This window comes from Lates calcarifer, linkage group LG4 (assembly GCF_001640805.2).
Source record: "Lates calcarifer isolate ASB-BC8 linkage group LG4, TLL_Latcal_v3, whole genome shotgun sequence".
Taxonomy (NCBI): domain Eukaryota; kingdom Metazoa; phylum Chordata; class Actinopteri; family Centropomidae; genus Lates; species Lates calcarifer.
In genome coordinates, this window is record NC_066836.1 from 16,658,013 (window position 1) to 16,685,760 (window position 27,748).

At 42.2% G+C, this 27,748-nt stretch overlaps 2 protein-coding genes across 9 annotated transcripts in view; both read left to right on the top strand.

Moving 5' to 3' along the window:
* The window catches only part of st3gal3b (ST3 beta-galactoside alpha-2,3-sialyltransferase 3b), a 44,450-nt gene extending 39,594 nt beyond the window's left edge, over positions 1-4,856 (top strand). For all 7 annotated transcript variants that reach the window (XM_018677111.2, XM_051070108.1, XM_018677110.2 and 4 more), the window contains one exon: positions 1,290-4,856. In XM_018677111.2, coding sequence (XP_018532627.1) covers positions 1,290-1,379 — 90 coding nt within the window. In that variant the 3' untranslated portion in view covers positions 1,380-4,856. The remainder of the gene's footprint in view (positions 1-1,289) is intronic.
* A 3,931-nt stretch (positions 4,857-8,787) lies between these two features.
* On the top strand, positions 8,788-27,713 carry LOC108883691 (artemin). 2 transcript variants are annotated; one of them, XM_018677117.2, is made up of 5 exons: positions 8,788-10,130; positions 10,766-11,104; positions 23,885-23,955; positions 25,504-25,717; positions 26,017-27,713. In XM_018677117.2, the coding sequence occupies exons 2-5, from the start codon at positions 10,996-10,998 to the stop codon at positions 26,511-26,513; spliced, it is 891 nt and encodes a 296-aa protein (XP_018532633.1). In that variant the 5' UTR covers positions 8,788-10,130; positions 10,766-10,995; the 3' UTR covers positions 26,514-27,713. The 2 variants fall into 2 exon arrangements, with proteins under 2 accessions (XP_018532633.1, XP_018532638.1); XM_018677122.2 differs by lacking the exons at positions 8,788-10,130; positions 10,766-11,104 and adding an exon at positions 11,146-11,471.
* Positions 27,714-27,748: the final 35 nt, after the last annotated feature.

Genomic DNA, 27,748 nt, shown 5'->3' on the forward strand with positions numbered 1-27,748 from the left:
CACACATGGCTAATTAATGGGAATACTTTTGGCTTTTTTGTTTGGAACACTTTAACCACTGCCAGTCCCTGGGGTTGTTTGATTTTCTGGAACTGCACGGCCGCTGAGCTGTGAAATCATCCACGCATTATTCCACCGCTTTGGAGAAAGAGCTTGTTTCCTATTAGGGTGGATGCTGTGAAGCTCCACGGAAATCCAGCGGTCAGAAAAGATTCACTAAAATTGAAAATGAAATGTCACACACATCATATGTCACACACATCACTTGCTGCTGAGGTCACCTGCTGTGGTACATGAGATGCTGCACTTTTATCTGATCCTCAGGTCTGTTAATCAAGTTTAAACTACCAGACCAGCACCAACCAGCAGACAGACAACTTTAGCAGCCAGCTGGTTAACATTTGCAGGCTACCTAGCTAATTAGCTAGGCAGTTGTAGTATTTTAAACAGCTTTAAAAACTTAGATGTTAAAAATGTAGGTGCTAAATATTCTGTTGGTCATTCTTTAACAAGATTTTCCTGTCCTTAACTTCTTTACCAGTGCTCAGTTGTTTACTTGTTTACACTTTCCCTGGCCTGCAGGGAAAAGTGTGAAGCATATTCCTTTTTTCCCCCCTTCACATCAAAAATAAATAAACAAATAAATTGAAAAAAATCTTATCAATTCTTAAATCGATGTGACATGATTTTTTGACTGCAGAAATGGATCTCTGTTGGACTCGCAGCCCTGTTTCTGATGCTAATCTCCCATAAAACTGTAGCTCATTGTTCCTCGTGGTCCTGGTGTGACCCATCACGCAGTGGTAGGAGGTTTGACTCAGAGGGGCCCAGAGCTCTTAGGAGAGTCTTAAACTGTCTGAGTCCGAGTCTTGTAGGGCCCAGCCTAGCTTTCTGCTTTTTTCTTCCTCCTATTCCCTCCTGTATGTTTCTTCCTCCACCTCTTGCCTCCTTCATTTGCTCTCTGACCGTTTCTTCGTTTCACCATCCCAAAGCACCGCACAGGAACCAGCAGCTCTGGTTACATGTCAACCCACTGGACTGAATCCTCATAGCACAGCAGGGAGGAAAACTGACCCAGCGTGGCTTTGCACATATAAATGCACACATGTACACCCACACGTATAGTCACTGGGAATATGAAATTCCCAGACTAACAAACAGACTTATGGCTCAGTGCATAGCACAGTGCTTTTGTTATAAGTACTGTTGAGTATGGCCTGTACAGTTTTCCTCTCTGTTGTCAGACTCTGACTCTGTTTTTTTTTTTTTTTACTCTGGTTCTCCCGTAGTCATGGACACACAACATATCCAAGGAGAAGGAGTTCCTCCGCAAGCTGGTGAAGGCCAACATCATCACAGACCTGACCAACGGTATCTGAGTTTACAACCCACCCACAGTCTCCCTCTGCCTTTCCCAAAGGACTACAGAACAGGAAGCTGGGAAATGGATCGACCCAGGGAGTGAGAACCCTTAGAATCCAGGTGGCCTGCACACTGCCGGGGTTTTTTTTTTTTTTTTTATCAAAAGGAGATTATTTCAAATTTTAAAAAAAGATACAGGAGGGTTTCTGTGGAGAGATGCACACATGTGCCTTCTGAACCAAAGACTCCTGCTGATTGAAGCGGGGGTGGCGAGGGGGCCCCAGGGAGGACTGGATCTGCCCGATTCCTGGAGACAGTCGCAGAAAAGCTCCGCCGGCCCCCAACGGCTTCAACGTTTACCACTTCAAACCCCTGAGTATCACACGACTTGAAAGCCGAGGTGACATGTTGACATGCAGATGTCAGGGGTTTAGCTTGACTTACTGGCTAACTAAATGAAGAGAAAGAAGAGAGAGGGATGAGAAGAGGACTGTCACAGAGATTGCGCTGGGATGGGTTGAGTATTAGCAGTGCCAAACGTACCTCGTACAGGGGAGAGGTCGCCCTCCTCTCCTTTTGCTGCCTGAATGTATTCACTTTCCTCAGTGTAAATATCAAAGATTTTTACTGTGCTTTTTAACAAGCTGCAGCAAACCCCCACCCCTGTCCCCGCCCCACCCACCTGCCATTTGTCCATTCATTCCTTGACTTTTTTACAATCTGTCCAGGGTCCAAAATTAACACTTGCCAGATGACAGCAGATAAATCAGTGAGGGTCACCTGCCACACAGACTGGAGTTACTTTGAGACACAAACATTATAATGTTAATTAAAATACAGTTTTCGCTGTAAAGCCTCTATAGAGGAACTGTATTAGTGACCCTATAACAAGGTGCTTGTAAAGCTGGCAGAGTGATTGAGTGTGTTTTTCTGATGTCTGGATGGTTAGTTATCCCCATGTTTCTGCTCAGATCAGGTGAGAGGCCACCAAAAACAAAAAAATTAAAAGTATTCAAGAGAAACTAGATTTGTTTGTTTTAAATGGTGATTTTAGCTTTAAGACTCTACACTACAGTACATAGACAGCACACATTTGACAAATGTATGTTGATTGTTTTGATCTATCTAAGTTATTTGTGACTTTTATTTTCTTAAATTAACCAGCTCTGGCAGGTGAGCCCCAAAGTGAAATTTTCCATTTGTAAATCCTTCCTCCTCTCATTTCATTCGTGCCACAGTACTGTCTTCATCCCTTCATCAGCTGTGAGCCTTCAGGCTGTGGCAGAGACATACACAGTCGAGGAGAGCAGAGACTGTATGTCAGATCCCTCTCCCAACATCCTGTTGCTGCAGACTTTCTTGTTCGTCAGTAAATGGTGGAATCTCGGATTGTAGAATATAAATATATATATTTTTTGTTTTTAGGTTAATTTTAATAATTTATTTTGTTACAAAGTCCTGATGTTTTGGTCACAGGCAGGCCTGCTTTCCATTGTTTTGTTCAGAGAAAACACAAATGGTTGAAATTTGTGTTTGGATTTTGCCACCATGTGCTTCCTCGGAGACTGCATCTCTTAAATTAGCGGCAGAAGCAGTGTTGTGATTGAATCCACTAATGAATTGGCTTAGTGTTAAACGTCAGCAGCCCTTTGTAGTTGAGGGTCTTGCCACATTTTTCAGTATTTATATGCGGCATTAACACACAGTAGAAACTGTTAAGTATTACACAAACAATCTTGTTTCCTTCCATCAAAAAAAGAAGTCTGAGAATGTCAAAATGCTCATAATTTTATAATATGAATGCGAAAATCAGCTTTATGTAGTGATGGTGCATTTTAAACTTTTTTTGGTCAAAAGACAATTCAGTATGTTTCATTTTTTTCTTTGGAAGTGTATATTTACTGTACATGTACATTGTACATAAAGATTTACTTCCAGTACACACATTCAGTTTGTTGCTGCTGTTGTTACATTTGTTACATTGCTCCGTCACGTTTCTTTTCTTGATTTAGTTTCCACAAACACTGCTGGGATCGTGCAGCCGCGTGTCCTACCCAGTCCCTTCAGAACAGATCCACTGGGTTTGAAGGAATGGTTCATTATTTTCAAAAATGAGGCCCAGTTTTTTTTGTTTTTTTCTTTTTTCTTATTAGTTTCTTGAGAGCCAGAGTACAGGGAACAGCTGACCATTGCACTATCATGAGGCACTCTCAGTGCCTTACACCTCATCACCTGGAAAACTGTGGGGAAGAGTTGGACGTAGGAAAGTTACCGCAGCTGATTCAGCTCCAGGTCAAGACAGGTCACTCCTCACATATTTGGGACCAGTCCATTTCATATGAGTACTGTATGTTCATTATATATACAGTGTGGGAAGACTTTAAGACTGGTACTGCTGGTGGTTTTGTATGTTTTACCCCATAAACTACATATTCACTAGTGTATTTTAAATGTTGGCTACTAAACAGCAACTGTTTTAATGCAACAATGACCAAATTCACTTTTCACTTCATTTATTATTGCTTATTGTTTGTCTGTGATGCAGCTCCTCAGTTCCATGGTCTTTGGCAGCTGACTGTTAAAGGGGAACTCCGCTGATGTCACACATGAGGAGTACAACTCTGTTGTATAATGTCGCTCTGGAAGAAGCTTTTTTAGGGACTAAAAGAGGATAGATTTGAACATCCCCCAGCTCTGTGGAGGTACAATGCTAAATCACTGGAGTACCACTTTAATGCTTGAATGTTAAATGCACGAGGAAAGACAGTTTGAAAATGGTATGGTCCCTACTGACTGCCACTGCACCATATCATGTTAACTTTGACATAAAATAGAGGCAAATGTTAAAGAAAAACAGTTGTGATAAACAAGATACTAAAATATTAGGAACCAGTTGCTACAATTTTTATAGTATGTCGAGGGAAATGGTCACTGATAATATAAAATATGTGTCCACAGTGACAGTGGGCTAAAACATGCTAAACCACCAGTATAGTCTTTAAAGCTTTGAGAATAAGCAGATCCTCATCAGAAATAAACCCTTTTCTTTGTCTATTTTTTTTTTTTTCTTAAAGTAGGTTTTGAGTTTTATGAATGCTGGAGGAGTTCAAATGGATTGGACCCAAATTGCCTCTTTTAATATCCTCTACATTATAAAACAGAATGTATTCACTCATCCTATTTATAAACCTTGATTGTTTTTAGTTTGTTATTTTTAACATTTCACCTTCATCAGTGGGAAGTCAAAGTATTACTGTTTGTTTTTATATATATATATATATATATAAATGGCTTTCTGCGACTCAATAAATAAGTTTGTAATGGATATTTGCCTGTGCATGTTTGCATCTTTTGATTCTGTGGAGCAACTGGATATATCTTTCCCCAACAGCTCTACAGTATTTTTTTTTTTTTGAGTTGTATTTTTCTTGTTGTATAAATGTAACTCTGTACACTGTGAATTTTCAGTATATATAGTAAATATTTTTTAAGTATTTAGTCTACTTTCTGTTTTATCTGAACTGACAGGTGTTTACTTTCATCCCTGCCTCTGTCACAGTGTAACAGCAGGTGGCCCGAGGATCTTTGCAGATGATCTCAAAGCACACTGTGGCCTTCAGGGCCACAGTCCATTGAGCTTACAGCAGAGGGGGGCCTCACGTCACGCAGCGTACATCAGGTATTCTACAGTCTGTATGTCACTTTCGGAGGTTACAAACTGCAGGAAGCTCACAGTAAAGATGAAGGAGGGATTGAGTGGAGGAGCGTGGAGAAGGGGATTTCCTCTGCTGCTCTGTACTCTGTATCTCCTACCTGCAGAGCCCAGAGGAAATCATTTTTCAATCCTCCATCCACCGGACTTCCTCCCTAATGTACTCTCCTTTTCTCTTGTGTGTTTATGTCTCTCCCACTCGCTGTCCCTCTCTGACTCTAACTTTCCTCCCCTCACCCTCTCCTCCTCTGTCCTTCTCCCCCATTCTTTGTATTTTGCTGTCTGTTCCCATCTCTGTGCCGTGTATTTCTTTCTCTTCACCTGCTTAACTCTGAGGTGGATCTTGTTTCATCGCTGCAGCCCAGAGGGACCCATTCAAAAACCTGCTGCGCTCACACACACACTAAACACACAGACCATTCAGCTGCAGCCGTGAAACCCTCACTCTCTTTGACGCACCACCGCAACATCACCATAAACTATGGTTGCTGGGAACGAGTGAGAGCAGGCCGTCCAGCTGTGGGCTGCTGTAAGTCAGCCCTGGTGTGAGGTGAAAGGACAAAACGCTGAGGGCCCTTAAAGCGCCACTGGACCGTCCCATCCTGCTGTTAATGGGGTGCTAGAAAGTTTTTTGGCCCCCACAAGTCACGCCTCACTGGTCACCAAAACCACCGTGCTCTGGCTACTCTGACTCAACAGATTTCCTGACCTCCACAGGGTGGGATTGAATGCTGGCTCCTTGCAGCAGGAACCAACCCCCCCACCCCCCACCCCCAAAGCAGCTGGCTGGCCAGCCGGGCTGGCTGGAGGCGGTGGTTCTTGTTTGTCCGGCAGACGGGGGTATGAGCACGCCTGCACCTCTTCAGTCCGTGGACCTTTTATTCTCTGCGACAGGTTTCCCCACCCCACCTCCTCTCAGTAGGGTTGGAACGGAGAGGCCACGACCTCCGGGCCTGAAATTTAAACTCCTCGTAAAAAGAGTTGGACTGTGGAGAGAAAACACCCATTCAGACACCCATTTTTTCTGTGTTTACTTAATGCCGGGTCAGCTGAGATGAGGGAAAACAACATTCCCTTCTCCGCACTGTGTCCCACATTCTGTCAGTTTACCTTTGTCTGTGGTTGGGACACACCTACAGGGCTGTCCAGCACCTGTATCACTAAAGGGAAATGAGCATTTCTTCTTGTCCTGTCAGCTTCTAAACAAGTAGTGTGCAATGATCATTCATGGATCATAAGTGATTATGAACAAAGACAGTTTCAGAATTTAGAATTTTTACAATTTTATGAAAACTTAGCAAACTCTATCTGCTGATGAAGATCATGCAATATAATCAAAAGCTCCAGACGAATGGCTACGCTTACCCTTTGTTGAGAATGGAATCTGTTGTTTCAAAGATCAAGAGTGACCAAAATATACAATTTTAGTTGATGTAAAACAGCAAAAGGCCACAAATCCCCACCCTGGAGAAGCTGAAACAGTGCATATTTGGTATTTCTAGCAGTGCTAATGTGATGTTGATCTGTCCGTCGATCAGTCTGTCCACCACTTTGGTCCAGACTGAAGTACCTCAAAATATATTGAATGGTCTGCCATGATATTCATGGCTTACAGAGATAAAATTCCAGTCAGTATTGTGATCCACTGGCTTGTCTTTTAGATGGTGATGCCTTCACCTTTCAAGCACCACCATCAGATCAAATTTTTAACTGGTCCAACACTGGTTTAAGAAAGTGAATATATGTTATACCCACTAAACATTGTGACTGTGAGCATGTTAGCATGCTGCCATTAGCATTTAGCTCAAAGCAGTGTTGTCCCTATTTATAGCCTCACTGCTGGCTTGGCTGTAGACACTTAGTTTTGTTGCTTAAAAAAATAACTTAACTTGATTAATTGAATATCAAAATATGTAATGTATAATTTTTTATTATTTTTATCATTTCAGCTACACTTCCTCGAGATAAGACTGAGGCCAGAGAGATGCTCTGAGGTTTCACCACTGCTTACCTCCATAGCTCCCATGCTGTGTACTCTGATCACCCTCCATCCATCCACATAATAACTGAGCCATATGCTGACACTTTGCTTTATGGTTTGTTTGTATGAACAGTGATACAACAAACCAGGAGGACGCCTGCAGGAATGCAGCTCTGATGAAGTATAAATTACTGCAGATTCATCTGTGCTATTTTCACTCGTTGAGCTAATGTGGAAACACGTTGTTATGGAGTTCATTGTTTTGCTTGTCCAGCTACAGTAGGACTTTGTCCCACAGATTTTGCCTGGGGGCTTTGGACAGCGTGCAGGATGAGGGGAGTTCCCACTTGAAAAAGTGGAAACAAAATTAAAAACTGGAAGAGGTCCAAGAAAAAATAGAGTGACCTTGGATGGAGTGCACACAAAGGGGACAGACAGGAAGTACAAGCGGTGAGGGCAGTGACCTGTGCCTCCAGAAGAAACCAGAGAAATACCCTTTAACTGTTCTTCACATCTGGAGCGGTCACTCTGCTTTATTCTTTTCTGTCTCCCTTCAGCATCACCACCCAAAATCCAAACCACCCACCCTCTTCCCTATCCGGTCCTGAACTTGGACAGACTCAGCTACAGAGGTCCAGTACAGCGCCCTGTATCCATGGTGACCACTGTACACATCCGAAAGGGACAGCAGTACTTTTCGGAGAGGAGCGTTAACTTTTCCAGACACAGACAAAAGATAAAAATCAAAAAATCTCATATCTTCATGTCCACATAAATTCAGTTTTATATTCTTGCAAGGAAATGAAAAATTCCACAACAGCATGTTCCTGTGACTAAACCTGTGTGTGTGTGTGTGTGTGTGCACACATACGCGCTGTGCTAAAGATATATTTGTGTTGTGCTTGCATGGGGTTTAACAGTGGGTGTACAAACAGTGTCACACTGCAAATCCCTCTCACAAAGCCAAACAAGTTCATCGCCATCGCTCACTGTGATGGATGATGTAGACACACTTCTGAAAGGCACACACACTTCTTAAATTTGTGGTGCCCTCTGCTGTAACTCTGCCACCTGCCTGTTGACTTAAAGTTTACACAGTGATTCATTTTATTGAGAACATTTTTCACTCTGGAGGTTATTGTCTCATCTTTTTAAGAGGAGTGCTGGCATTATTCGGCAACGGAATTACTTCTATGTGTGTGGTAATGTTTCAGGTGTATTTCAAGGAGTAAAAACAAATCTGTGCTTTGGGTACTATTAGGAAAAGAAGTTTTTTTTTTACTCGTCTTTGTCTCAAATATTAGATTTTTATGATTCTAGCAGACCTCTCTTCCCTCCTGTTGTTGTTCAGCTCATCCTTATTATCTGACGGTACATTCCTGCATGTCATACACCTCAGCTGTGTGCATTGTTGCCTTGTTGGTTGCTACTATAAATAGCGCTGTGGCAGAGACCAGGATCCTCCCTGCATTTGTCTCTGCCTCAGCGCAGAAAGTGGGCCCGGAGAGGAAAGCTAAGGAGCTGTTTACCCAGCCTTTGTGCTCGGCAGGCCTCAGTGTTTGCCCTGCAGGGAGTGCCTCAGCTGGAAGGCCTTTCCGTGCATCGGAGGGTGGGTAGGTGGGTGGGTGGTGTGGCAGGACGGAACGGTACAAACCTGCAAGTTGGAGGGTGGAGAAGATCCAGGAGGTGGTGTGGTGAGCTGGGGGGGGGGGGGGGGGTACGGTGTGCATCTGTCTGTGTGGAACGTGACAGCAGGTGACACACTGCTGAAGAGGCCAGGGCTGAGCAAACATGTGAAGCAGGGCAGCAAACATGCGTGAGTGTGTGTCTGCAGGTGCACACAGTCAGTCATGCATGGGTGCACGGGAGGATTACTTCAGTGGCCTTCTGGGCACAGAACCCAGAGACCTGAGGGGTCAGGAGGCTTTGGGCCAGAGCCTCTGTTTGAAGTGACTGTTGGAAGGTCAATCACTTGAATACAAAGGGATGCAATAAGACCATAAAGAGACTCAAAACAATGACAAAGACTCAAAACTATTAGCAGAATGACTACAACGACTGCAAAGAGAGACAAATAACCATAAAAAGATGCAAAACAACCACAAACACACCACAAACAAGCCAGAGGAAACAACCACAAACCTCCCTCAGTCTGGGTGTCTTGTGCTTACGTAGGAGGGGTGAGGCACATGTCTGTGCCCAAGGGCCCATTGCCATGAAATCAGTCCATGCCTGTGTGTGTGTAACCACACTTGCACTATCTCTGTGTGTGTGCAAGTACAAGTGAAATATAGTGAAACACTGGACATTTATGAGTCTGGAAGTGTAAACACTGAAGGACAGATGTCACTTTGATGGATTCTTCCACTGGAACACTTTTCCAGAAACACTCCATGACCGTCCTCTGTGACAATCACTTCCCCTCTCCCTCCCTCCCTCCCTCCTCCCAGCGCAGGAACAAAAAGACATCTGAGCTATGTGGATGGGGAAGAAAAATCGCAGCACTTTGTACAGCGGGCCACCGCGCTCCGGTTTCACAAAGTCTCTGACAGGCGGAGCGGCGCGCTGTTTTTACGCATAGCCTCCAGTCCTGCGAGGCATTGTAGACATTGTTTGGTAGCTGTGTAGTAGACTCCTGAGAAGACACCGGAGCGGCACAGTCTCTGATAACCTGGATACCTGAGTCCGATGTAAGTTTTTAAGAAAAAAAAAAGAAAAGACAAGAGAGGCGCTTGCTTGGAGACGCGGACCGAAGCTGCGTAAAGGCGTGACGCATGGACTTGTAATGTTTAAGAAAGACATTTCGACCGATAGAGCTGCGTTTGTTTCCAACTGAACTTTACGTTCAAATCCGCTGAAGATCAAGTGACAAGTAAAGGAAGAAGAAGAAGAAAGCAAGGCGTCACAAATGAGGTGACGGCGCAGAGTCTCTCCTTGGACGTTTTGATACTGTAACGACCTTGACTTCACTTTTGAAGAGACGCAGAACATGTTGTGAGAGAATCTCTCGCGGTGTTATTTACTCATTAACTACACGAGCTGTGTTTGGAGGCAAGACTGAACAGGTTACTGAAGGTAAGGAGAGGGGAGCCATGCCTGAAAAACTGGCTTCATTTCATTAAACGATGGTTGGACGTGAGTCAGCGGAGAAGCAGCAAACTGGGGACACGCATTTTACACACTGACTGTCTTTCTCCCTGTCTCTTTCACACACACGCACACACACACACCATGCTGGGCTGTTTGTGTCACCCCAAACAATCTCCTGCCTAATTAGATTTTATATAGGCTTCACACCGCGTGCACCAGCCAGCTGTAAAGTTTATTTTCTCTGACCTGGATAGCTCAGCCGCCTGCAAAATGTCAAACTTAACATGTCATTTGGTCTTAAAATACACTGTTTCCTCAACTGAAATGACTGAAAATACAATTTAAATAACTTCACTTATTTCCAGAAGAGTTTGACTTTTCACGACTTTTTCCCTCAGAAACGAGACTGATGCAGAAAACGAGCCTGAGCCGCTTTTATAAAAACACTTGTTTCAGGAGATTTGGGGGGAACATTGTAATAAAAGTGATCACGTTCAGGGGTGGTAGTTCACTCAAACTTTAAATCTAACTTTAAGGCCCTTTATACAACTTCAGGATGATGTGATTTTAGCTCACAGGTAATAATCTGTACTCACTATTCTCCTCTGTTCTCTGCCCAGGGTGCTGAGGCTCTGACAGGACACCGGCCAGAGAAAAGAGCGATTTCGGCCGCGCAAGAAAAAAAAAAAAAGAAGAAGAAAAGAAACGAAAAGAAAGAAGGAGGAGGAGGAGGCGCCTCTCCCGTTGAAGCTGAACCGCTTTTAGATGGATTCTTCATGTTTGCTTCAGCCGCAGAGGAGTCAGCCCGCTCTGAACACTCGCACCTTGCCGTGACAGTGAAGTGCAAAACATGACGCGTCGCGGCGTATGGATTGCCAAAAACATGAGCTGGACGCAGCGCGGAAGAAGCGGCTCTCACATCGTCCCCGGTGCGCAGCAGACTGCGCGCAGCACAGCCGGTAAGACGCCGCTCTGATTCTATAAAGTTGTGTGAGCAGTGATTTAAAACTATGTCTTAGTCATTTTTGAGGAATATTGTTGGTTACATTGGTGAGAGCAGACCTGCGCTCTTGTCTTCGTGTTTGCTGTGACAACACTGTTTGATGTTTGATTCCTTTTCACATCAGTGGCTTTTTTTTTTTTTTTTTTGCTGAACTCCAAACCTGCCTGCACGCACCTGCCAGCTGTTTTAGGCGCCTCTTCCTCTCAGGGTCACCGTGACCTGGACTCAGTGTTGGATTTAATTTGGTGTTTATTGGGAGCATGTTTGAGAAATGTAATCCGGGAGGAGGATGGTGGAGGTGTTTGTTCTCTGCGTTTTATGAGGTAAAGTTGTATGATTTATGGTTTGAAGCGTTTACAAGGTGTGAGGAGGTGACACTGAACTGTGGAAAAATGTAAATCAAAATGAGTGTGATATTAAATGTGTGTGTGTGCTCTTATGGCTGAGAAGGAAACAGTGACATTCAGGAAGTCTTCCTGTGTGACCCTCCTCTGTGGTGGGCTGCAAATCTAAATATCAAAGTGCTGGTTTTACACACACACACACACACACACACACAGCTGCATCCATTTCTCTCCTCTCCGATGCCTCTGAGGGGATCAGGGGCAGATGAAGTCTTTTAAGCTTCAGGTGTTTCGACGTGTTGGAAGTCAAGCACATTTTTTTTTCAGTCTCAGATCAAACTCATTGGATCATGAGCTGGTGGCAGGGATGCTGCTTCAGGATCTTTTGCAACAGTTTTTTTTTCCTTCCTCACACTCACACTTTCAGTTTGTGGTACTTTCCGTCCCGAACTGTGCAATTTGTCAGGATTTATCCATTCAGAGATGTTAGAAGAAACTACATGATGCATCACTGACTCACACATTCACAGATGAACTTTCATACTTACTCACTGACTCAGTGACCCACTGACTCACACATTCATGTATGTACAATGTCACTCGTGCTCGACTGGCCTCAGATGTTCAGAGTCAGATCTTGCTTTGGTGTTTTAACTTTGTGTTTCCTCTCTGCTTTTCAAAGCTGTTGTATTGTACTTGATGAATCTCTGTGTGTCCGAGAGCTTTGGCATCACCTGAGATATGTCACACATCCCCAGCAGGCGTCCCCCCACTGAATGCCCCTGTAAAATGTGTGAAAACATGTCGTGAAACAACCTTGTTTTTCTTTGCTCGTGTCTTTTAAAATCTCAGGTTTGTTCTCAGGCCATACATGAGAGTATCGCCTCAGCTTCAGGCATCTCACACTCCCCCGTCATGCTGCCACAGCTTTCACTTCCTCCAGTCAAAGGTCACAAGGTCAGCAGCTCCACCGAGGGTCAGGTACCGTGGGGCAGCGCGTTCTCTTTACCAGCAGCCTCCTGATGTGTGGTCTGGTTTGTTTTAACTGGCATGTGGCTTTACGAGTGCTAGCGGGCCGTTTGTTGGTGTTATGGGTTAACTCTTTCTTGCTCTGATGGGGTTCTGTGTTGTTCCTCAAGCCCAAGAAAATCCAGTTTAACAATTGTAATCAAAATGACAAAATAAGTTATCATTATTCCCACGCATTTATACTGGAGCATCCCCATAAATATATTTGGAGCCACAGTGGCTGCAACCAGGATCTGACACAGTTTGTCTTCCTCTCCCAGTGGTCTTCATTACTCACTTAAGCTTTCAGATGCAGAGCCTGATATTTCAAATATTACTTTTATGTATTTCATTTGATACTCAGAGATATACTTAGAAAATGTAATTCTGCAAGATATTATTTATCATCAGATTTGCCAACAAAAACATAACAATCTAACTCACCTGATGTCCAAAGGGAAATGAACTGGAAAAATGCAGAATGGAAGATAAAATTCAGCCACTTTCAGAGCTCAGTAAATACTACAAAAGGTATACAAAACAATGTTTTTCCTTTCAGAACTTTCTTTCTTAAAAAAATCTTTGTTGAAATTCTTGATTTTCAGGAGTCTTCTTAGTCTTGCATTGCTTGTATTAACTTATTAGAATGGCATTAAAGTTGAGTTACGTTAGCTACGCAACTAAAAATAATATACACATTACCATCATATAATGTGACAAAAAGAGGTTTATTGTACCAGATTTAGCTACTAGGCTACTATACTGAGATTTAGCTGCTAATATGTCAGCTGCAGAGGCTAAAAAGACCACTCACCCTAATGGTCAGCCCTCATGTCTCCAATGTTTCTCCAGTGTAACATCTAAACAACTGCAGATAAATATTCATTACTCACCCAAAATCTATATGTAGGTCTTAGATAGCATGTCTGGATTAACTTCAACTGCTATAGTATATTGACAATCATTGTAAATTAGATTTTTTCCCTTGTTTTTCTCATTAGTACTTCATATCCTTAGTATTCAGAGTTAGCTAGCTAGCTAACATGAGAAAAATACAGTTTCATCCGTGTTTTGAAAATATACATCTTTACAGCTAGCACAAACTGCATGTTTTTTGGTTTGAATCTGGACGTTGTCATTCAGTATGAGTATTTGGGGATTTTAAGAGTAATGAAAAAATCTGCATTCAATACACTATACAGTCAACATTTATCAAGTTGCCTTTTTAGTGTGTATTTTTGTTCTGTTCTCCTTTCACAAAATTCACTGCAAGGATCAGTCATTCTTATGACATTTTATGGACTGTTACAAGAACTAATAACTTTAATCGTTCTGTATCCACTAGAGAACAATAAAAAACACTATACAACAGGTGAAATCTACTGACTGCTCAGTAGGTACAAAGGTGCATAAAAAGCATCATCAAACACAGCGAGAGGATTCAATTTTGCGAGCAACATGTTATTTAACCTTTTTGCTTCCACAGCAACGTTGATGCATTGACATATTCAACCTTTAAACTAGGGCACAGTCTTTTCAGATTAGTGGAAATCTGTCCTTAAAAGATGGATGTGTGTTCTGCGCAGGGAGCCTTGTCTTCAGCCGTGTCTCAGCCTCAGTGTGTAACGTTACTCTGGTTGTTTTGTCCCAGCACTAATGGAGAGAGTGCAGTGAGAGAGATTGATTATGCAACCTGAAGTGCCACAGGGCAACTTCAATCTGGAAGTGCTTAAAGTACGCAGCGAACCACAGTGATTCCTTCAGGGCAAATTGAAGGAGGCATGATCTGACAAAAAGGAATTTCAATTTGTTAGATGTATTCCTTCAGACAAATGCTTCCCATGCAACTTCTGTTTTCTGGGCCCTTGCTTTTGTAGCGGTGGACAATCTTGTGTAAGTACGCTTGGGGAATTATTTCTTTCTCTGATCTTGAATTGTTTTGTTGTTGTTGAGCACTTTGGCTTCTTCAAGTTCAAACAGCTTAAATTATTTAGAACAAAGCAGCAGTTAATACTTTTGGAGCCGCTGATGAAACATAAAGCTAACTCCTGTCCTTATCGTAAAATCTCCCTCCTTAAAACAACTTTTTCTCAAAATGCAGAAGAATGTTAACTAGCCCAGCACAGTGTTTGTGTTTGTGGGAGCGTTTTTTGATACAATAAGCTGTATTCTTCTGAAATTAGCAGGTCAGATTCATTAATCATAGCGTCTGAGGGCTGCTTTGAACTATCAGGCCAGGTCATTAAACCCAGCCTGTCTGGGGCGCGAGCGGGCGACACGGAAACACTTTGGAGAGTGCTGGTTCACCGAGACACAAGACACACTATTAATGGCCAGTTTTGAGTCTGTGTGTGTGTGGGTGTGTGTGTGTGTGTGTGTCACTGATGGCCACTTCTCAGAGTGTTATGCTCAGGCTCAGTGTGGGCTTAATTTGGAGAAATAACAACATGAGATGGGAGCAAGAAAAGGTCGTGAGCAGGGGGGAGAGGGGATTTCAGAGAGTGTGTGTTTGGCTTTATGTGAAAGATGAGGGGTTCTGTGTGCATGTGTGTTTGTACAAAGCCAGTTTTTAGTGGAAATGTCAGTAATATAGAGAGAAACTGAAAGATGTTTTGTGTTAAATGTTAATTGTTTTCTATCTATTCCTCTCCATCCCTCTCCATTCTTTCCCTCTGTCCTTTTTGCGGCCTTTTAAGCGCCACCGTCCTCACGAGCACTGGAAAATGAAATGCTATCCTCTGATCATTGCTCCAACACAGCTAAAATGTGTTCCCATTTAAGGTGAGGCTCACCCAACCACTCTCTGTGTGGCTTCCTTTTAAAACCAACTTAATCAGGCAGGAATTTGGGTTATTAGGGTCAGGGACACAGGGAAGTTGCCTTAGTGAGAAACACAGTGAAGGAGAGCGAGACGGTCAGGACACAGATGTGTCGCATCAGGAGGGTCTCTTTATCTCAAGGCTCATGGGAAAAACAGGCCCAGAGCAGCGGATGACAGTGTCCCATCTAATTTACCTGATCGGGTCACAAGAGGCTTATAAGTCTGTTGCATTGTGGGTTTCTACATGGGTAATTAGTGCTAACTGCACATCAGCTAAACTTTCCAGTGACCCTGTGCGGTTAATCTTGTAGAGGCCGTTGTACATCGTGGAAGTTACAGCTGATGTGGAAAATCCTACAGCAGGTTCATTGCACTCCCTCATTGTATTAGAAACCCTGCTCTTTCATTGTTTTGCAGTTTCAAAAGCTGTTGCAGTTTTTTTTGTTGGTGTATTAAAAGACAACTCTGGTTTAAAATAACTTTGTCTTATTGGCCATCAGTCCTGTTGTTTATAATATCATTATATTCATTAATTTAATTGCTGAGATCTAGGAACATGGCAACATTGCTAATCATATGGTTTCAAAAGCTGCATTTATTGAATTCATTTTTTTTGTCCACTTGTGAGCAGTAGAACAAAACAATGACATAGTTGTGCTAAATGTGTTAGGAAATAATTGTCTGGGGTTCATTCAGTTGTGTTTGTGTCCAAATGAAAAATGTAAGTTCAATATTCACTCTCTGTTTTAGCTCTGTTTTTTGTCTCCACCAGCTCCTGAAGGAAAAACTTCTGTCTGTCGGTCTGTAGCTGCTAAATGCTGCAATATGTGTACCAGCTAGATGCTAATTGTGTCTGCTGTGCTGAGCAGGTAGCGTACGGTGGGTTTATCAGAGTTGGCTGATCAGAGTGTTGATAATTAAACAAAACAATAAAATTGTGGGCCCCAAAACCAGAACAAAGAAATAGTCTGTGCATCTGAGAGGGACTGTAGAAACAGGCGATGACACTCTGAGGGTGTGTCAGTACAAATGACCTCTTTTACATTACCCATAATCATTTGATGCATGGTTAGCGTAAAAATAGTGATTAAACCAAATCACAAATCTTGTTGAACCACATTTGAAACAGGAAATTAAGGCAAACAGAAAAATGAATAACCAGACTATTCATTACGCATCTATCAAATTTAACAGACTGACTTGCTGTGTGATCGCTTGTGTTTCTTGCTCCATGGGATCTATTCTTAGCAATGTTGCTGTTTTCCACAGTATCCACAATCACCTTGTTAAATATGTTATCATAACCACTACAAATTATGGTTTAAATTACAAGCATAAGTTGCACAAGCCCAAGTTATTCTTTAATTGTTGTTTATGCAGTAATACACTACATACCAGCTTCTCATTTCTCCTTGGAAATAAATAGATGTTGTTGTGTTTACTCCCCACAAGTTTCAGAAAACCAGCCAATCTAAATATCATGTTACTTTGTGACACTTACAGTAATTTTTTTTTTCTTTTCTCCTAATGAAATGTTATTGACAGATTGATGAAATAGTGACGTGTTAGTGAAAAGCCAGAGATCCTGGCAGGACACATAACAAAAGCATGTAGGAGAAGAACAGAAAAACAGAAACATGTAAACACAGAAGGGTGAGTTTGATTTGCATACCTTAAACCTGTTAGCTGGAAACATTGAGGGAGTGTCTGAGTGTCTTAGCAGCTGATGCTGTCAGAGAATGCTGTCATTTTATGCCCTCAGCACCGTTTGGATATACCCGTAATATATATCTTCTGTGCTCTCTATTACAGCCTCAGCTCTCTGCTTCACTGTGAGAAAATGTTTCCTTTCATGAAGTCAGGTGGCGTTGGTGGTAAAGATGATGACAGCACCTCCTGCTTTCTCTCTGTCTGTCGTAATAATGCCATCAGGGCTGTAGCTCGAGGTTAATGTAGGTGACATGTTTATGAACCGTGAAGGCGTACATTTTATCTTGGTTGTTATGACCCAGTGATCCCAGCGCTTTGATGACCTGCAGTAACTCTCCGCAGCACCACTGGCAACTTGAACCTGCACGTGTGAGGGCGTTAATCCAGAACTGTTACTCTTCAAACACATTGTTCTCCACTAAAAGTGCTTCATTTATCCCAGTGAAGAACCATTAGACACGTTTCTCTGTTGCTCTGCTCTTTGGTGTGGAGAGAAGGCTGCAGGGTCAGTGAGGTAAATCACTAATCATTCAGGTTTGTCATCAGGAAACCAATAATTTTTTCCTCTAATAGGTTCTTCTAATGAGGTCCAGGTTGTACTGTCTAACCCCAAAGGCAAAGCTTGAAAGAGGTACTGTTCTCTCTAATAGTTAACCCTGCACAAACTGCTAATCAGCAAAATAATCACCATATTGAAGATTCATATTGAAGATGTATCTTGAAGCATGTTTTTTCTTTTTACGTGAGCTGCAAGCACATCATTGATATGTTATCATGTTATAAATATAACAAGGTGAACATGTTGGCAAACAGTTACCTGTTTATACAACCAGCAGATAAATATTTCTGTACTATGCGATGAATGAAAGTTCATTATTCACTTTCCTTTCAGCTTTGTTTTTGATTTTCACCTTTTCAGCTCTTTAGCTGCTAAATGCTCCCCTATGTTAGCTAATTGCTGAACTTGTAGTAAGGTGTTTATTAGAGCTTTTTCCCTGGAAACAGCTGCCACCTGCAGCTGACAACGAGTCTAGTGGGAGTGATGAGACTGAGCCAAAATGTTGAAGTGGCAGTGATTCCGAAACAATGAGCTAAAATAGACCTGAGGGGAACTGCAGGGTCATGTGGTAATTCTTTAAGGATGGTCACTGCAAGTGACCTCTTTCACGTTGCACACATCATTCGGTCAATTGTTTATAGACAAAAAATGAATTAGAGCAGCTTTAAATATTGGTGACAATTCTATACTTTTGTATTAAAATGCTGGAAACTAGTGAAAAGTGCCCATGCTATGAACAATCCAGCAGTACACACTAAAATATGACATTTTATGGAGTTATATAAAAGAATAAGACATTTGAACTGAACCAGCAAATCTTATACAACTGAATATCAAACTTGTTGACTATCAATTTTCTGTCAGTTGAGTTGTCACTGAGATGACCATTTGTTTCAGCACTAAAAAGTTAGTCAGTAGCACCTGTCTCGGCCATCTTGGTAGTTAGAGCCCAGCCCGGCCCAGCTCATGATACTCACAGTCAGTCACCCTGCTCCTGACACATTATTCCTCTCAGCTCACCAGAGTTTCTCTCTCTCATACTCTACTGTCTGTTAGTGGCCTGGAAGAATCTCAGACACCTTCAGGCTCAGATGTTGTCAGTCGCTTAATAAAATCTCCTGGTGGGAGAAACACAGAGAGGGGTAAGGTCACACAGATTCACTCCCCTCTTCACCATCCTCCTCCAGGCTCTGTAGTGTCTACACCTCTGATTATCCCGGCCTCCCCTGAGTGTGTGTGTGTGTGTGTGTGTATGCTCAAGAGTGTGAGAAATTGACTAAGATAGGCTGTGTGTTTTTGTGGCAGAGGAGAGGATTATGAGAGAAAGGAGTAGAAAGAATGACTGTGTGTGCGCACCAGAGTGTGTGCACGTGTGTGTGTGTGTGTTTTGGGGGTTAATGTGGGGGGCCTACCTACCTATCTGAACCGAGGCATGGGACCTGCTATCTGTTTCTCATTTCAGCGGCGCTCTGTGGTTTTCCAGCAGTGACAGGCCTCAGAGTGGAAACTGGCACTAACGAGCAATTACATCCTGCCTGCCTGCCAGGGATTATGGGATTACAGACTGACCGGGCTTCAGTCTGCGCTCTCTTTCTTCTCTCTCATTTTGTCATTCCCTTGCTTCCCTGTGTTCACCTTGTCTCTGCTCTCAGACTTCTCCCATTCAGTGGTTCAATTATCTTTTTCTCATTTGTCTTTCCCCCTGGACAATAACTCATTCTCTATTTTTAATTCTCCTTACTCTTATCACAGAATTTTTATTATTATTATTATTATTATCTCATTCCCTCTATCGCTCCTCCTCTACCTTTTTCTCCATTGACTTTGTGGCTGCCTTGCATGCTTAAGACATGCTGTGGCTATCTGCTGAAGAGTGAAATTGGTTTGGTTGGAAAGGGACGATAGCTCATACAGAGAAAAGGACATTTGATGTGTATGAAATATTAAATGAAGTATGATGAAAATGAAAAGCAGGAGGAGGAGAGGACTGTAAAGAGAAGGTGTGGTAAAACATGACTCTTTGACATCATATTAATTTTTAAAAAAATTATGTTTATTAATGTAGCTCCAAATCACAGATTTGTCCTAGAGGACTTTTCTTAGACTCTTTTGTTAGGCCCCTTGTATGACATACTGAAAAGATATTAAACTCTGTCAACAGAACGCCACGAGCAAAATTAAGGCAAAGTTACAAAACCGGTTTTCACACTGCTCTGGATGCATATATGCAGAGCTCTGGGGCACATGGACATACAGCAGATATCATCATACTTCATTTTTGTGGGACCTCCGCCGATTTCTCTGTGTCTGGTAGTGATCAGACGTCTCTCCTGGTGTTCTGCTGCCTCTCTCTCCTGCATCTCCTCTTACACTGCAGGTGTCTTTTATTGAGCCAGCAGTGATTTACTGTACTCTTGTTTTTCTCCCCACTCCTGCAATCAGGCACCGTGTTAGTGACAGGTTAAAGCTGGAGGTCAGAACATTTCATGCACGTGCACGCGCTCACAGCAGAGAACAGAGTGCGTCTCTAATAGGAGGTCATTATCAGAGAAGTTTGGCTTTTAGAGGGAGGCGAAGCAACGGGAGAGCTCAGAGCTTTCTCTCTCTCTCTCTCTCTTTTTTTTACAAGGTGATAGGTTTATAGAGGCTCTGTGGGCAAAGCTCAGGTCCCAGGGTGTAATAGTATACAGTAGGCACATAGATCAGTAATCAGAAACACATTTATGTTATGCTGTCCTGCTTCCTCTCTGTGTCTCTGTTGGAAATACCAATAATAATAGCCTTAATAACATCTTTGAAAGTAATAAAGAGGGAATTATTGTATTATATACATGTCCTCAGAGAGCTACAGTGGCATCAAGAAAAATGTTTGAGAGTGAAGTTTGACGGCTCTTAGCCAAATGTTTGACAGATATATATAAGTTGTAAGACCTTCATTTTATGCCTCTTAGGCTGATTATTAATCACTGTCACAAACTTTATATAAAACAATATCTTCAGTGTCCTAGTTTCTTCCTCAATTCTCGTCCCCATTTTAACTAATGAAATTAATTTAATATATTAATCTTTAGTTTAAATATGTGAACATTAGATTTAGTTACTTTCTTATTCATGTGGCATGATGGAACATCAAAATTTATTTCTCAGTTGCAGAAAACAAGCTAATGTAGCTTTAGCTAAGGCTAACTCCCTACTCAAAAAACTATTCACACATAGGTCATGATCATTTCTATGCGGTCAGATATTTTGGGCAAATATGTATTTACTGTGTTTTGACTTTAGGGTGGTACAGTCAGAAGGTTAATATCAGTTGATGGTTAGAAGATGAAGGTAGAAATGCTGACAATAATGAATAAAAACTCTCATAATATTCCTGCTTTAGGGCATACGCCTGTTCAGTGCACATTACATTGAGTGAACTGACTTTTGTGCTGGCAGCCCCTTTTCTTTAACCTCATAAATATCCCCAAAACAAAATCCACATCCATCTTCTCCAAGCACTTAAACAGTATTTGGAAAAGCAATTCACAAGAACAGAATAAGCTCTGGAAATAGTAGCTGGCTCTGGTTTTATGGGTTGTACTTGCTTCAGGAGGGCTTACCCACTTAACTAACTGTGAACAACAACTGGACTGCAGAGGACCAACAATGTAAATGGAAGGTGACAAGAACTCCGCTCTCTCTGCTGCAGACATGCGGCCTGATGGACAAACCAGAGGCTTTAATCAGCCAGACGAGGCAGAAACACATGCTCGCCTCTCTAAACACACATAGAAATGTGCACATGTAGGGTTTGGATCTGAAGCTGTACATACACACACCATCAGCAGGCTTGTGTCAGTCTGGAGCTCTTCAGGACTAGTGTCCCGCTCCTTCTTTTAATCCTCTCTCTCCGCCCCTCGACTCCCCCACCCACCTCATCCCTGAAAAGGCTGGAGGCGTCAGGCTGTAAACAGCTCCAGAGTGCCGGGGTGAAATGAACCAGCAGACAGGCCCGTGTAGACTCCCAGCTCGCTGATCTAAAAGGGGCTAAACACTCCCAGCTGTGGTATTAGTGACTCAGAATGGCACCTCTCCTGAGACCCAATGAGGATCTGTAGCCCTACGTCCCACCTCACACTGCTGTTAGGTTTTAAATCAGCTCAGAGACAGAGGGAGATGGAGAGCCGGGGAGTCAGCGCAGTTTGGTTTTAGGTTGCAGCGGTGGCGCGTACACTGTCTGTCTGTCTGTCTGAATTATGCTCAGTTTGTCTCTCCTCCTCCTGTTGTTCCTTCTCACACCCCTCAGTGTCTGTAACCTCACTTTCCCTTGACTGGATCACTAAAGCTGGAACATGCAGGATTGCATAAATGCATCAACAGGTCTTATCGTGACCTATGATCCTTAACGTTTTGTCAGTCTTCCATTTCATTGCGCAGACAGAACTGCTGGGATTGTTTTTGACTGTTAAATAAACAGGGTACACTACATATCGGTGAGATCTATGAGCACGTGAACAGTACATGTTCAAATATGTTACTGTGGGCGTACAGAGTTGCTGTAGTTCAGTGCCAAGGTTATACAAAGCCTCTTAGAGATGAAAGATGTGGTTTCAAAGATGTTGGAGGTATCTGCGGGCTGTAGATTGTTTCACCTGACTAGTTTAGCATTTTTCAAAGGAGAAGTTAAAAAGTGCTTTACAGGAGAAAGAAAAGTGAAAGAGGGAATAAAAAGAGGCAGAGAAGACAGAGAGAACAAACCACAAAATATGTTGTGACATTTTAAAAGAAACAAAAGGAAAGTGGGATTTATGCACTGATTTGGCAAGTCAGAGACTTTGCAGGAGGCTGCTCCAAAGCAACAGCAGAGGCACAGTTACCTCTGGTTTTTAAACTTGACTTTGGAACAACCAGAAATCTCCAGAGTCTCCTACCACTCATCAGAGTAATAATAATAATAATGGGACAAAGCAGGCGATTTGAAGATGTTTTCTTGGGCTCTGAGAAATTGTGATGGACAAGGAAAGCAGGAAAAAAACATATGTTACACAATTTTTTTTAGAATTTTCTAAAATCTTGTTTTTCTTTAAATTACTTGATTGTTTTACCTTTTCAAATCTCTAAAAAAAATATTTAAATTAAACAATTTGTCTTTGGTTGACAACCAAAGACAGGTAAACAATCTCTTCCCCTTCAGGAATTACCCTTGGACTAAATGAGTCATCAAAAGATGATCAAGAGACATCAGGATAGATTCTAATTATTTAAGCCAGTCCTACTACTGACATGTCTATAAATACATTAACAGAGTGTATGGTCACTATAATGATTCATCTTGTTCATACTGGCTGTGAAGAGATTCTATCCTAGAACTGACATGGGAGAGAAAATCCACAGTCCTTGTTCTGTACTAAAATGAATTCCAAAGTTTTAGAGCAGAAAATGGTACAACGCTGATGTTTTTTTGTATTTTAGTCACGCTAGAGGCATAGCTCTGTGGATGTCTGTTGGTTGGTTGGTTGGTTGGTTGGTCGAGACTGAAATATCTCAACCACTGGACTGATTCCCATGACATTTTGTACAGATGTTCATTGTACCCAGAGGATTAGTTTTTTGCAGGATAGGTGAGGAGCATGTTCACTTCTTCCACTGAGTACTCTTCCCATTTCTGAAACACAGACCTCTGCTGACTTTCATAATCCGGCAGCCACAAAAGATCTTGATGACCTCATGTTATGGGCGCTCTGCAGCCAGCACTATCCTCCACCCTGCACGTACTATATATAAACATCTGCATCCGTGACACCTCTTATCACCTGTCCTGCATCTCTGTGGTTTTTGTCTGGGACCTCCGCGAAGTGATCTCGCTATGCCTGGTTCCCCCTGCTTGTGCCTCTGCCACAGGAATGACCCTGAAGAATGCCTTTGACAAGTATATCGCAGATGCTGCCTTTTGTTGCCAGACTGAGGCTGTTTGCATGGATGTATGAACTGGCAAGCCAACACTAGCCACGCTAGCTGGCAGCAAACACTGGTGTTTTACTGAAGCAGCAACAAACATACTGTCCTCACACACATTGAAGACGTGATTTATGTGACATGTCGGCTTGCTCAGGGGCCCGCGGGGCTGTTTTTTTTTTTTTTTTTACAGTATCTGGACAATTGTGAATGTATAGACATCATATTGCCCGCATGTTGTGCCTTTAGTTTATGTTAACCTTTTCAAAGGGAGTTATGGGAGGAGAAATGTTGACAGAGAGAAGGCTTGTTCTTGTTCTGACATTCCTCTCTCCCTCTTTCTCTCTTTCTCTCCAGGTGGGACCAGATGGAGGGTTCGGAGGAAGGATAGACAGGAGATTACCTCTGTAATGTCAGCAAAGGCCAAGGTTTGTCAGAAACAGACGCCATTGCCAGAAGAGCACTGTGAAACTTTCCCCTCCTCTTCCCACACTTTTTCTTCCTCCAATCTTCTGTCACTTCTTCTGCTCTCCATCTCTGTCTTTGTCTCACTCTTCTTATTTGTCATCCATTTATATGAAACCACCATCTCTGCAAATAACCACCAGCCTTATCATTTTTCATTTCCACCGTACAGACCACTATAAACCAGGGGATGAGTTATGTGGAGGTATAAATTGTTAATGAAATCCATCCCCACAAGGCTCAGACCTGAGCTTTCCTTAAAACCATGTCAGCGCCAAAGCTTTCATTGCTAAATTATAAGCCAGTGGACAAAGCCTGATCCGGGGCGGAAAGAAAGCAGAGTTATTTGACTTAAGTATTACTGAAGAGTAAGTGAGATCACTTTTGATGAAATAGGCTTAAGACAGATCTTGAAGAGCTTTGTGTGTTTTATGTGCTCTTGTAAATAATCTCATTGTCTTCATCTGTTTTTATATCTGTAAAGCACTTTGTCAAATTAGTTTTATTATTAAGTACACACTCACAATGAAAACAACAATATGGCATCATGATTGTTATTTTATTATAATATATGACTAAACACCGCCGATCCTCTGATGGTGACTGTCTTTTATTTGTAAGTAAGCTACCCACTAAGAACCGTATGCCACTGTAATTCTTACTTTTCTGGAAGTAGTCCAGAACAGTACATATCAAAATCTACATAAAGGATTAGCTCAACATTTTGGAAAATGCATGTATTCAATTTCTTGCTGAGAGTTTGAGGAGATGCTTGACACTACCCTCATGTCAGTATGCTAAATATGAAGGTACAATCAGCAGCTAGTTAGCTTAGCTTAGCATAAAGACTGAAAACCAGAGACAGTTAGCCTGGTTCTGCTAAAAGATGGAAAAGGAATAAATATGCTAAAATAATGTTGCTTAATAAACTCTTACCAAACTCTGCAGTTCCTCTCAGTTCTACCTTGTGGGTCATTATCTTCAGCCACAGTAGGCAGCTCTGACAAACCCACTGTACTGTAATGTAATAGCAGACTGACAAAGTTAGCAACTAGCAAGTAACTCAGCAACAGAGCTACAAGAAAGGTGAATATTGGACTTGCATACGCTAGGCAAACAGAAACACGGCTCTAAATAAATAATGTATATGCTAATGTTGCTCCGCATCTGCTGGATATGTCAGTGGGCAACTGTTTGCTAACAGATTTTCCATATCAACTTTATTGATATCAACTTTAGTTGTCAGTATGTCAGTGCCATGTTTACAGTTTGTTGCTCTGCCCCCAAGTGCAAAACAAACAAACAAACAAACAAACAAACAAAAAAAAAACGCAATGCAGCTTAAAAAATGACTACATTTCTAAACTACTTTCCATGTCCTCAAGGAAATTGTGTCTTTGAGAATCTTATTCAGTCTTTTATTCATTTAACTTTAACATGCAAGAAAGTCAAATTAATAAATCCCTCAGATTTCTTTCTGCCAGCTCACATGTGTCTTCTGTGTCCTGTAGGTGCTGCTCTGGGTGCTCCTCTCTCTGCTGCCTCTGGCGGAAGGAGCTCATATGAAAGCGGGTGCTGCTGGTGTGGGATCAGACTCAGGCCACGCTGTGGGCCTGCTGGGAGGCCAGGAGGAGCGAGAGCTTCCTGTGACGTTGCCAGAGGTGGTGGAGGACGAGGAGCAGGAAGATGACAGTGACCCTTACTCCACTTGGCATGCTCTATATGGTACTGAATCTCTTATTAAAGAGTCATTTACAGCACATCTGCTTCACCAGGCAGCATTAGAGTGGAAAGAGGGAGTGTGGCAGGGGATCTGCTTTGTATCTCAGTCAACTAAATATACAGCCATAAGATATATACAGTAATATCTATATACTGTGTTTACATGTAATTTAAAAGGTGACACATTATTTTAAATTTAAAGTTAGAGTGAACCTGTAGGTTCATTGATAATTGATGTGAATAAATTCTGATTTTCACTGCAAATCTCTCTGTTTACCATTTCTCTTTCCTTTCCATTTTAGATCCTTTTGTGATGGATGAGGTGGATGACCATCCCAGTAGTCGCTGGGCCGGGCGTTCTCCACGCTCCTCTGACCCCACGGAACCTCAACCCAAGGGATCACAGAAGAAGAAGAAGAAGAGGAGGAGGAAAGAGGAAGAGGAAGAGACAGGAAAAAGAGATAAAAAGGGTAAAGGTAAAAACAGGCGGCCAAAGCAGAGCAGCAGAGACTGCCGTGTGGAGAAGAGAGAGATGAGGGTTCGGGACCTGGGCCTGGGGTTTGACTCAGATGAGATTGTCCTCTTTAAGTTTTGCGTGGGTTCCTGCCAGTCTTCAAGAACAAATTACGACCTGGCGCTGAAGGCGCTGCTGGAAAATGGGTCGCTGCCTCGGCGCAAGGTCAGCAGCCACCCCTGCTGCCGGCCCGACCGGTACGAGTCAGTCTCCTTCATGGACGCCCAGACCACGTGGAGGACCATCCAGTCGTTATCTGCCGCCAGCTGCATGTGTATGGGCTGAGGAGATGAATGAGGGTAGGTGTCATCCACCCTTAAGAGAGAGGCTCAGGGTGGATGTTGTATGAGGCCTGGGCTTGGGTGTAGAAAACAGCCAGAGTGGGCGCTGTCATATACACAGAGCAGGGGAAGTGATGAAGGCCGCTTTCTGGCTTTGCATCTTCAGTTGAGGAGGAAGAGGTCTGGGTGCAGCTGGACGGTGAGGGTCAAAATCAGAGACTGGGGGGGAGGACAATGGGGAATCACAGTCTGGATTTACAGTTGCCTCATCAAAGGATAAATTGTTTTCAACTGAATAAGTGGTCGCTAATGCAGGATACAGCAGACCAGTTATTACTCACAGAAGAGACTCTTTATGTGAACACGGCTGTTTTGATTCTATACGGACGAGACCTGAAGGCCGAAGCTCAAGAGATAAAAAGAAAAGACACAGTTAAAGGACTTGTGCTGTGTTTATATTCGGATTTAAACAAACAAACAAAAAAAAAATGAAATGATGTTCACTACAGCTCACAGTGAAACCAGCTCCTAACAGAAGTTCAATATCTTTTTTTTTTCCACACACAAACAGGGACATTACATTGTATCGTTTCTATGTTCAGGTGAACTCAGCCAAATGGATGCCATGCATCTTCATGTATTACTGTATAAAAGTAAAATATATTTATTTCTGATAAATTATTTATTTATTATAGCTTCATATGAGAGCTGTTTTTATGAACTCTATATTGTAGATAAATATCTATTTATTGCCAAGATTCAGATTACATGTTGACAGTTACTTCTGCTCGCATACAGTACGTACATTTTTTATTTTTTAAAGGTGCTGATTTTCACATTTATTAAACGTCTCATGTACCCTGAAAACTTCCGTTTTTGAAATTAGTTGAGTGATTGTATCAAACAAAAGCACCAAAAAAAAATTCTCTCACATTTCATCCATGGGAAACTTTTTTTTAAAAAAAAAAAATCTGAATAACAAACTGACCTACATTGAATAATGTGGTATACTCAATAAATATTTTTCCTCAAGAGCATCTCACAAACGTGAGAGCAGATCTCTATTTTTGTGGTGAATTCTGGGTAGTGATATCAGCTTTTCCATGGTATGATTGAAACAGAAAATCAGTTTTACAACTAGAATGTGTGTAAGGCAAACAAGTGAAACATTTATACTACAGGACCTCAACGTTTCTCAGTTTATGCAAGTGGCCGAGTAATTGAATTCACTATTCATTA